General features: G+C 40.8%; 1 protein-coding gene across 1 annotated transcript; it reads left to right on the top strand.

The window, feature by feature from the left end:
* Positions 1–3,927: 3,927 nt before the first annotated feature.
* Positions 3,928–11,352, top strand: sra1 (steroid receptor RNA activator 1). The gene is made up of 5 exons (NM_001113899.1): positions 3,928–4,325; positions 6,514–6,639; positions 7,839–8,062; positions 8,883–8,991; positions 10,987–11,352. The coding sequence occupies exons 1-5, from the start codon at positions 4,301–4,303 to the stop codon at positions 11,184–11,186; spliced, it is 684 nt and encodes a 227-aa protein (NP_001107371.1). The 5' UTR covers positions 3,928–4,300; the 3' UTR covers positions 11,187–11,352.
* The last annotated feature ends 794 nt before the right edge of the window (positions 11,353–12,146 follow it).

Raw genomic sequence — 12,146 nt, 5'->3', positions numbered from 1 at the left:
TTCCTTCTCTTTTTTTTTTCCTCTTCCTCCAGGGAAAGGGGAAACAGTAGTAAACAATAAAAAAATTTAGCAAGAATGGGTGAGACCCATATTATCAGACAGCAGGAAAAAAATGAGTGGCCCTTAAGAAGGGCTTGGCTGATTTCTCATATAAGCCTAATATACAAGGCTATAGTAATATAGTAAGTACAGTTTTGCAGTGCATGTAGGGGGGAAAGGGGTGGTTGGTGACAACAGGTTCTTACCAACGAAGCCCCTTCCTATATGTCACCTAATCTCAGAATACACTCCTTCACGTAACCTATGCTCTGCTTTCGGCCTTCACCTCTCATCATTTCATCTCATTCCCAACTGCAACACTTCTATTAGGTAGTGGGGCCAAGGGATCCAGTCTGACAGTGTTGGGAATTTTCCCTAAATCCTATACTGACTATACCCTTGATTGCAGCTACTGTAGCCTCCCCCCTAAATATCACACCCCATAGTCTTGGGGACTTGGAAGAAATATTGCCAACCCCCAAAATAATTACCTAGGTCCCAGCCCCTCCAAAATGCAGGAAAGTTGTGCAACCAATGTAAAACAGCCCCATCCAAAACATGTATAAATATAGGCCACCCTTTCATTTACTGCTTATCATAATCAGCTTTCACAACGCTGCCATATGATGCTCTGAATTGAAACCATGCCCCCCCCCCATATCCCCTTACATTGCACTTTTCCTGTGCATAAGGGTAAGCATAATACAGTGCCGTATGACAACTTTTCTTAGAGTCTAATATATATATATATATATGTATTTATACAAAAGGAGAGTGAGCTCTTGCACTACTGCCTAAAAAAGAAGGGCAAAAAGAAGCCCTGCCTCAGAGCGACAGAAAAAGTGCCCCTTTCCACCATTTGTTGTAAATTGTCACAAGGACAGAAAGTTAAAAAAAAAAGAACTTTTACTTCTATCATTAACACAACAAACTATTCAAAAAAACTAGTGGATTACCGTGGATATAATATATGTAACAGCAGGTGAGTGGAGACTGACATTGTTTGTACTGCACCGCTTACAAGATATCTCTGTATCATCAAATAAAAAGGGGCAGTCGCAAACAAAAATGTGCCCAAACCGCAAAACTATGCATAACCTAGGCTTACTAGAAGCGACTATGTGGCTGATTCACTAAAGGTCGTCAACGCTTAACGCATAATTGTATGCATTAAAAAGTGTTTGTTAATTAAGTACCGATTCATCAAAGTAATTTTGCATGCATTACTACTCATACTGCATGCGCAATAACCCCAATTATCGCAAAGCATTATTTCTATCACATTGCGGTCATTATCTAATAGAAATAATACTAATGCATAATTCACAAACATATTTGAAGTGTTAAAAGCATAAAATGTGGTGATAACTACTATGAAACTTAACGCCTCCCAGGAGTAGGCGTTACTAACCAAAATTGCAGCTGGTGATTGTCTGTGGTGACAAGATGAAGTTTGCATTTTTTCTGGAATCTGAAGAAGAAAATCAAGTATGTGTTGGCCCTAGAGTGATGCCTCCTCCAGTTTCAGGGAAATTTTCAGAATGTAACAGTTATGTGCGTAATAGTGTGCCCTAATATTGCGTGCTACTAAATAACGCATAAATATATTGCATGCTTTAAAATATTACTTGAAAATGTAATTGCAAGATAAATAACAATAAAATCACTTAATTCGGACATCTGTCTTTTTTGTGAATCGATCGTTAATTCTCCAAAAATAATAAGTGATACTTTTGTAGGGACCCATAGGGTTAAGCTCCCTATGGTGTTATCCCTTATCTATTCTTATCTGTACTGTTATAGGGCAGAGCCCTCTACACTCAGGTTACAGTTATTAAGCTATTCCCTATAGGTTTAGCCCAGGTTGACCACTCCCTATGCAGACTATATAGTGTCTTGCAAGGAGGAGTGTCTTCCTCTTTGGCTGCTGTTGTCTCTAGGCTTCACGTCATTGAGCCTGAGGCATTAGGCCCCAGTAAAGAGAACCAGCCATTTCTAAAGTCGGGGACAGGGCCCCGTGAATGAGATCAAGCCAGCACAGTCAGTCTTACTTAATAGCACCCTCTAGGAGTGGTGAGTATAGTCAGCTTATTTAGCAAGGGCAGTTAATAGCCCCATCCAGGAGGTGTAAAAGGGTTTAGCCTACCCCGGCTCTGTTGTCGTTCTTTAGGGACCGGTTTTTAGACGCCAGGTACCAGGTTAGGAGCTCGCCCCTGGACCACAGTCGGCCGGAACACTCCCTACTGAAAGGTCTTCATCTCAGGTATCAGATAATCCCCTGTGCATCCTCCAAGTGGGATATTCTGTTCCTTAAGTGTCACACCTGCATTCTCCATTGTGACTAAAATCCTATACTGCTGTGTCTGTGAGTATAAACCCTGCTGCACTATTTAAGTTGTGCCTTGTCCAATAAACCAGTTATTGTTGCATCATAAGAATCCTCTGGCGTCCATCTTTTACTATTTGCACTACACACCTCAGATAGTTGTAGTTCCACTACACCCTCGCTCCATCTTAATTCTCCCATATAGCGGAGGCTCACTCCTTTGTATTAAGTGTCGCATGTAACCCATGCTCTCCATTACACTACTAGCCTGGATTTGTCCTTAAATAGGCCAAATAGGTGTTACACTTTTAATGCATGCTATAAATAACACTCGTTTTTCCGGCCTTTAGTGAATTGGTCCCTATGTCCCAATTACACCCAGCATGCTTATTACCCACCCGCTATACTTATCAATTACTTGGTATCGTGAAATGGGCAATATCCTTAATAGCGAATACTATTGAACCAACCCCAGACTTTACAGCAACATCACTGCGTACCTGCCAGCACTTATATAAGGGTGTATTACTACTACACACTGTGGCCTCCAAGTGCCTCATAACATACTCCTCAAACTGAAACAAAGTCCCTGACCTTTCAGTCTCCACACAAGGGCTTTATATAATGTGCGGCAATCATATCTTCTGAGACTTTTACCAAGATGTCAGGAAAACAGGACATCCAAGGTACAAGGTGGAATCTGGGTGACAAAAATCAGGGCTCTCCCACATGAAGCAGGACAGCTGGGAGATATGTTGCCACAGAAATGAATTCAGAATATAGCCTTAACCCCATTTATCATATACACATGTGTGTGGGTCATAGTTTTAGGATCAACTACAGAAACAAATGGCAGCCCCTACATCACATTACAAAGTAGTATTACAATCACATAATAGAGTTAGAAGGAGGTTGTAGCACAGACAAGTGGCGAGGCTAGAGGCGCCACAAATCTGAGCGGAAACGGAAGCTTCAGCTCATATGCATGCTGGGTATTGTAGTTTCACCTTGGCCTTCACAATAGGAAAAATGTTAATATATTTTGTCACTTATTACTTGGTTGTTTAAACCTTTCTGCATTATTGCCTCTGCGTTTTCTTGTAATATGACCAAAGAACACAGCCGCTTTCTGGTTACCATAGTAACAAAGAGAGCGCCTCAGAAGCCTTACAAACCCAGGAAATGACGGGCTCACGCAATAATAAAGTGCTGCGAATACTCAATTGGTAGTAACGCCCTCCTCATAGTGATTGGTTGATATTCAGTGACGTCAGGGCTCTCGGTGAAGGAATAGTTAATGTGGAAATTGTGTTGACAGACACAAAATAGGGATTCTGAGTAATAGTAATAATACTGAGTAATAGTAATAATACTGAGTAATAGTAATAATGAAGTGTAGTGAATATTCGATCACCATGTAGCGATTGGCAGACAGGAAGTAGGAGTCAGTGCTGTGAGTGGGTAAAGGAGGAGGGAGGGCGGTGCTTTTGAGAAGGCTGCACGGCGTGAGGAGCTGTTTGCTATCTGCCTCTATTTTGTTGGCAGAATTAAGGGATACCGATAAATCTTTTACTTTATGTACTATACGCAGTCAGTCGACACTCCTCTCCCCTTACATACATTATACACAGGGTAATCGCTTTTAAATAATTTATTTTAATAACAGAAGTAAAAGTTATGTTTTCACTTTCTGTCCCTGCATCAGTTGGTGGGTAGGTGCGCTTTTTGTCGCTATCCCTGTCGTGGGGCTTTTTTTTGTTCTACAAATAAACTTGATAAGAGCCCGAACGTAGGAATCTGCCACGAAATAACACTGCGCCCAATCCCTGGCTCATCTCTAGCCCCGCCCCTTCCAACACGGCACTGTCACCTGATTTGGAGATCTCACCGCCGGCTGGCCTCTAGAGGGAGCAGTGAGACGCGCTGGGAGCTGAAATGGCTGAGCTGTATGTGAAGCCGGGTAAGCTAACCTCAAACTGGGGGAAGCCGGGTGATATGAGGTTTTATAATATGGGGGCGGGGGGGAGAATGTTGGGGTATTCCCGTGTAGTAAGGTGTAAGGGCCTGGAATGACTTATGAACTACAATTCCCAGCATTACTCGGTGTTGTAGATTATTGTTGGGGTTCTAGTAAGTGGTATAAATCTGTAGTTCCCACTATCACATGGGTGTCTAGCCTGTAACAGTCCAGCTGTTATTTCACAAACAATGTGTGCTTTGTGCTTTCTTTGTATTACCATGGTTATCTTAATATGTCCGGGTTGTACATTTAGGGGCACATCAGGTTTGTCACAGTTGTAATAGCACAGAAGCCTTGTTGTGTAACAAGTGGTGTGACAACACCTAGGGCTAGGCTTAGCCGGAGTGCCAAGGGCAGTACAGGGTGGCCACTTAGGCTCACATGCCCCATGACAGTTGCTAAATACAGAAGGGCAACTCTTTGTGCTCAGTTGTGAGATGGCACAACAAGCAAATATGATCGGGCAATGTGCACTGAATGTGACACTTTTGGACCAAAAAGAATTGGTCCCTGAATGTGGCAGTTATATAGTTGGCGCACTCAGCTTTCTGCTCTGCTGTTGTGCCATCTCTCACAAATGCCCAGGATGCTCTACTCTGAATATGGATTAATCATGCTTAGCCAAACCAAGTTAATGCGCCATTCTTTCAACCTCTGAAGCCACAAGTAACCAAGTAAAAACCCAGCAGAGGAAATACATGAATGCATGGAGGCCATAAAGGGCGCCTATCATCCTTATATTGCCTTCATTCCAGTTGGGGGAAACAATTGTTATTCTTGAAAAAAATAGCCCCCTCCAGTGCCAGGTGTCAGGTGTGTGTGCATAATGAGCGAATGGGCAGATCCGCTCATTATGTGTATACGTGCCAAACAACGTGGCCACCCGCACTGGGATCTCCCTACCTTTTTTTGTCTGTTTCCCCCAACCGGAGTGTGGACTTTATTAGCCCGCACCTCTGGTTGGGGGAACAATATGAAGGTGCACTTTAAGGCAAGAAATGAAGGTTGATGAGGAGGGGGAAATGGAGTAGAAAATGATGACAATGGCAGAGATACATAGGGTTATATGGATGTGCAAAACTGCAGGGCAACTAGGATAATGTCAGGAGAAAAGGGGGGGGGATATAAAGTGATAGTTGGAACAATATATATGGGGACAGGTGGTAACTGAGAACACAGAATACAAGTATGTTTTCCTGGCCAGTGTGCACCACCCTTTTCTACCTTTAGGGTAAAGACACAAGGAGCTACTAGTAGCAGCTACTTTTCACAGCTACTAAACAAGAAAAGAAAGAAAGAAAATACCCTGCCATGGACAATACTGAGAATTGCCCTTTGCTAAAACACATGTAGAGATACATATCAGTAAATGATCAGCATTGTCTGTTTTAGCAGCCACGACAAGTAACTGCTAATAGTAGCTCTGTGTGTCTTCACCCTAAGAGGCATAAGGTAGCACCCACTAACATTGCTGTGCTACTCTGTTTTTGTAAACGGGTAGGGTAAAGTCACACGGAGCTACTAGTAGCAGCTACTTTTTCACAGCTACTAAACTCCAAAAATACCCTGCCATAGACAATACTGAGAATTGCCCTTTGCTAAAACACACGCAGAGATAATTATCAGTAAATGATCAGCATTGTCTGCTTTAGCAGTCATGACAAGTAGCTGCTACTAGTAGCTCAGTGTATCTTCACCCTTAAAGACCATCTGCAAGGTGCAAGGTGTATGTGTATACTTGGAGAGTACTGAGCAGCCACATAGGCCCTGACAGACAATTTAGTGCAAATGCAGGAATACTGAATTGTCGGAAATGTCATTGTACACTGCTGCATTTAGAACTGCTTTAGTGAAACTAGAGATCTTAACCTAAGCCAGACAATTATTTCTCTTCCAACAACATTTTTTCCACCCCAATGAGCCTGGGCTCAAGTCATTCTGCACAATAGTGTGCCTGAACCCACTCTTTTCTTAGCACCCCAACTACAAGTTGCAAATTCTCTTAGTAAGATTGGGCCTGTGAACCTGGGGTGTGTATCAAGGTAACACGTTATACAATACATAGTGAGTGCACATATAATTGCTAACAGAACTTAATGATCAGAATTATATCCATTTATATTTATAGGCAACCAAGAGAGAGGATGGAATGACCCACCTCAGTTTTCATATGGGCTGCAAACCCAGTCTGGAGCTGGCAAACGCACACTGCTTAATAAGAGGGTACCTGCCCAATTACAAGGCCCTGTACCAGGTAAGTGCCAGTGTGAGCATTGCAGGCACAGTGTCACTCTGCCCATTGCACTAGAAAGCTTCTAGCAGCAGCTTAATAGACTTTCATGCGCAGTCTGTCCCACTAGAGGTGTGTGAGCACAAACACACAGGTGGCTTGTACCCTGCTCCCTGAAGTATAGAACTAAGCCAGCTTGCGTACCTCTAAATGGACTGCTCTGCTTTGCTGTTATCTATGTAAATGTACCACAGCAAGCAATGTGTCACTTCCTGCTCATATCTGTAAATGTGGAAAGAAAATGTGCTCATTCACTTCAGTGTAATTAACCCTAATTTTATAAGGTAAATACAATAAACAACAAGAGCAAATTATGAAAGCACCATACACAAGTTGAAATTTGATATATTTGAGAAAGTCAAGAAAATAGTATAACAGCATATGGATAATCTCATAGAGGGTCAATAACCACATATTGATTTATACTTAAATATAGTTGGTTGTGAAACACACTTAAATGCTGTTTGAGGCTCTACTGCAGCAGTTCCCTCAACTGTGTGGTTAGTATTCCCCCACCCTTCACCCGAGAAGATTATTAGCTGGGAGCTACTAGTAACAGTTACTTTATCTTGGCTACCTAACTCCAGAAAATACCCTGCCATAGACAGTACTGAGAATTGCCTCTGCTAAAACCACATAGAGACAATTATCAGTAAATGATCAGCATTGTCTATTTTAGTAGCCACAACAAGTAGGTGCTAATAGTAGCTCTGTGTGTCTTCACCCTAAAAGGCACAAGGTAGCACCCACTAACCCTGCTGTGTTTTTGGCAACAGGGCTGTTAGGGAGCTGTGCAATGTTGAGGTTTGGAGGGCTGGCCACTGTAGGAATCTCAACTTAAGTACATGAGTTTCCTTTAGCTTTATATGTTAAAGTGAGTAGTCTACTTATTCAGACGAATGCTTCATTTAAAAGTTGATGCTTTTTACCAATTACCAGGGCCCAAATCTTTCCTTTTGACTTTACCAGAATCAAGCTAATCAAGTTGGTGACCTTGGCACTTAAGTTCTCCAGACAAAACTAATGTTTCTAATGCAACCATTTGTGAATTAAGTACCTCCCAGAAAATGACAGGCACAGTAGCATGAGCAGACCCTAGTTATCTTATTGTCTGTTTCCATAATGACTGAAATGTTGGAGGCCTCTTTCTGTTTTTGTTTTAGCTCCAGTTTCACAGTCCCTTCCATCTTCCACTCCACCAAATATGCTGCCAGTGTGTCCTCCAAGCACAGTTGGAGCTCCACCCTTAGGAATAGGCGTTCTACCTCCTAGATCAGACGCAATAAGGAAGACTTGCAAAGAAACAGAACCGGAGTGCGACGTTTGCATAAAGGACGTTTTATCCCCACTCCAACAAACCTTGGAAATCTGCAGGGATTCAGTCACGGTAACTGCTGTCTATGAAGCTGATACTCGCTCAAGAACTGCAGTCAGATGTCATGTTTTGTGGAAAAAGTTTTTAACAGCCCTACTAAAGCAGAATGCAAAAAAGCATTAATCTGCCACTGGAAGTTGGATGCTTTATGTTGTCCAGTGAGGCAAGAGGTGCTTTTGTATGAGAGAGTTGTACAGTTTATTTATAAATGGTCACAAAGGTGACTTCACACAAAAATCTCTGAGCAGTCATGAGGGAACACTGGATTACTTTAAAAAAACTGAAATCGATCATCTAATCTGCACATTTAATACATATCTAAATTAGCATACATGTTTGAATTCCAACTCACTCCTGCTTTTAACATTTGTATAGGAGTTTCCTAAGCTGCCATTGGTTTTGACCTTACTGCCCAACCATGGGCATGGATTGAGAATTAATAGTGCTCATGAACCAGCCACAAGGAAGTGAAGTTCCATATCTGAGGCTTCATTTGCTGCTGTTCCAATTACTTATATTGGCCTTATATTGTTTTGCAATTTGTTAACAAGAATCCAGAAGGGGTGTGGTCTAGCTCACAAAGGACTATGGTCTGAAGTTATGAAGGGCATGAATGGAACTTTCCATAATAGAGTTTCTAAATTTTTTGATACTCTATACAGTGAGGTATCATGACAATGCACCAACATGTGTATTCCCCTCTACAGAGCAAACTTCAGTAGAAACAACTGAAATTATTATGTCACTTTAAAGGAGAAGTCCATAGGAAGATTAAATCTTAGAATTAATACTAATTACAGGCAAACATATTTCTTGTATCTTTTTCACCCAGAAACAAGTTTTCAATGAAATCAGTAGGCGACTGACTATGCTTGAAGACATGTGGAACAGTGGCAAACTATCGGCATCTGTGCGCAAGAGAATGAGTGTACTTGCAAGAGGTAAATACAAGAAAACCTTACATAGTAACTGACCACTCTTGTAAAAAAAAAAAAACATACATAGTAACTGACCACTCTTGTAAAAAAAAATGGAACTGTAGTAGTCTGACAAATAGTATGTATTAGTTATTTCTTGCAATTTATTTGTTATTATTTACGAACTCTTACTGACTGATTCATGCAGTTTGCAATGCTCTACTGAAACAGCATGGTTAAGGGGTGGTTCACCATTATGTTAACTTTTAGGGGCTGATTTACTAACCCACGAATCCGACCCGAATTGGAAAAGTTCCGACTTGAAAACGAACATTTTGCGACTTTTTCGTATGTTTTGCGATTTTTTCGGATTCTGTACGAATTTTTCGTTACCAATACGATTTTTGCGTAAAAACGCGAGTTTTTCGTATCCATTACGAAAGTTGCGTAAAAAGTTGCGCATTTTTCGTAGCGTTAAAACTTACGCGAAAAGTTGCGCATTTTTCGCGTAAGTTTTAACGCTACGCAAAATGCGCAACTTTTTACGCAACTTTCGTAATGGATAGGAAAACTCGCGTTTTTACGCAAAAATCATATTGGATCCGAAAAATTCGTAAAGAATCCGAAAAAATACGAAAAAATCGCAAAGTACCGATCATTACGAAAAAAACGCAATCGGACTCCATTCGACCCGTTCGTGGGTAAGTAAATCAGCCCCTTAGTGTGTTATAGAATGTCCTATTACTAGTAGCTTTGCAGTTGGTCTTCATTTATCTTTTATCATTTTTTGAATTATTTACCCTCTTCTTTTGTCTCTTTCAAGCTGTCAGATGTGGGTCACTGACCCCAGCAGCCAAAAACTATTTATTGCTTATCAGTCCCTCTTCTATTCATCTTCCAGTCTCTCATTTAGACCACTGCCTGGTTGCTAAGGTAGACAATACCCTAGCAACCAGATAGCTGCTGAAATTCCAAACTGGTCAGCCGATGAACAAATAGCTAAATAACCAAAAAGCCATAAAAAATTAAAAGCAATTGCAAATTAGAATATCAGCATCTACAACATACTAAATGTTAATTTAAAGGGGAACAACCCCTTTAAGCTGCTCATTTAGAGAGCTCTTCTGTCCAGGGTCTGGCTGAGATCTGCACCTCATTACCTTATAGGGAAGTGCAGGACTACGATGCGGCCTGCATATGCTGGTGCTTCCTGATGTGCAAGTCGGGGGGCAAGAGGGCGGAGCACCTACATGACTACACTGTATTCATGGGGTGAACATAGGTCTGTGTTCTGAAGCAGTAAACTTTTAGGGGTATATTTATCATGCTGTGTAAAAAGTTGAGTGAAGCATTACCGGTGATGTTGCCCAGTGCAGCCAATTAGCAATTAGATTTCAACAGTTAGAAAACCAAAGCAACATCACCAGTAATGTTTTACTTCACACACAGTATGATAAATATACCCCTTAGAGCAGGGGTGTCAAACTCAATCACATAAGGGGGCCGAAATCTAAAACACAGGCCAAATTTTTTATTAATATACTTAGTGAGATATAAGGGTTATATTTATCACAATGTGTAAAAAGTGGAGTAAGACATTACCGGTGATGTTGCTCATAGCAGCCAATATTTGCTACTGTTGTTTTACATATGTTTGACATATATGCCTTAGACTAAGGGGTATATTAATCATGCTGTGTAAAAAGTGGAGTGAAGCATTACCAGTAATGTTGCCCAAGGCATCCAATCAGTAATCAGATTTCAATATCAGCAAAGCATCTATTGGCTGCTATGAGCAACATCACCGGTAATGTCTTACTCCACTTTTTACACATTGTGATAAATATACCCCTTAGTACCTTACTAAGTATATTTAATAAAAAATTTGGCCCGCGACTTAGCCTGTGTTTTAGATTTCGGCCCCCTTATGTGATTGAGTTTGACACCCCTACCTTAGAGTAATATATACTGCCATACACAGATGTTGAAAAATATGTATATTCTGTCTTTTTATTCTAGAACTTCAGGGACAGAACTGGGATTCTGCAGATGAAATCCATAGGTCCCTGATGGTTGATCATGTTAATGAAGTCAGCCAGTGGATGGTCGGAGTGAAACGCTTGATAGCTGAAGCAAGAAACTTGCCAGAGGCAGCGCTGCTTAGAACAAATCAAGGATCCGGGGATAGCACGAACTCCACTCTGAAGCACGAGAATTAGACATTTGCTTTTCAAAACAGTATTTTAAAATATGTTTACGATATCAAGAAAAACTTTCCAGCATGAACAATGGTGTCTTCATTTTGCAGTATATTTTCAAGTCTTTTATTCTTTAATATATTCACATTTTTGTTTTACTTGGGTTTTATTAAAATGTTCAATTTTAAGCAATACAGTGTTCTTTAAATATGCAATACTGTTAGCAGGCTGTGGTGATCATGTTTTTAGGGTAATTGGGGCCTCAGTACTAGAGGGAATGGCAACCATATGTTGCAGAAATACAACTTCCAACATTCCTCTGACAACAGAACTAGTGAAACATCTCCAACTTCAACATCTGAACTTCCAAGATTTCTGTCTAGCTTAAGGGAAAAGAGAATCATATTTATTAATAACATTTATTACTAACCTTTATTTATAACATGTACCTTTCCGCAACATCGGCATCATCTGAAACTGTTTAAATGATTTTACAAGTAACTTTTACATCTGATATCTGAAACTAATCCAGGCTGACTGCAGCACTTGCAGATATATAGAGCGCTGTTGATTTTCTTTACTTGTGGGCTGCTCTCGTTCCACTTTCAGGTGAGGGAGGTGATTGGTGTCAACGAATGAAAAATATCAGGATTCCCACATTTCACTGTGGGCTGTGTTAGCCCAGAAAAGTAGTTTAGCGGAGCACAATCTAACTTTTTAACAACCAAAGACACATCTGTATTCAACAAAGCTGAAAGCATGGCCCCTGTGTTTTCTGAGCTAGTGTATAAAGGCCACAAACAGCAACTACAGAACTAGTGGATCATATAGTAGCTGTATAATTTTGTGAGTGACAATAACATAATCCTATGCACACACAGGTTGCATTATTCGTGTTGCATTGGAAGATGGCTATACTTACTAGACTTATTTGCCTTAAGGGTATGTTCAATTTCAATCCCAATTTTTTAAATACATTTA

This window comes from Xenopus tropicalis, chromosome 3 (genome assembly GCF_000004195.4).
Source record: "Xenopus tropicalis strain Nigerian chromosome 3, UCB_Xtro_10.0, whole genome shotgun sequence".
NCBI classification, from domain to species: domain Eukaryota; kingdom Metazoa; phylum Chordata; class Amphibia; order Anura; family Pipidae; genus Xenopus; species Xenopus tropicalis.
This window is presented reverse-complemented; position numbering and strand designations above follow the sequence as displayed.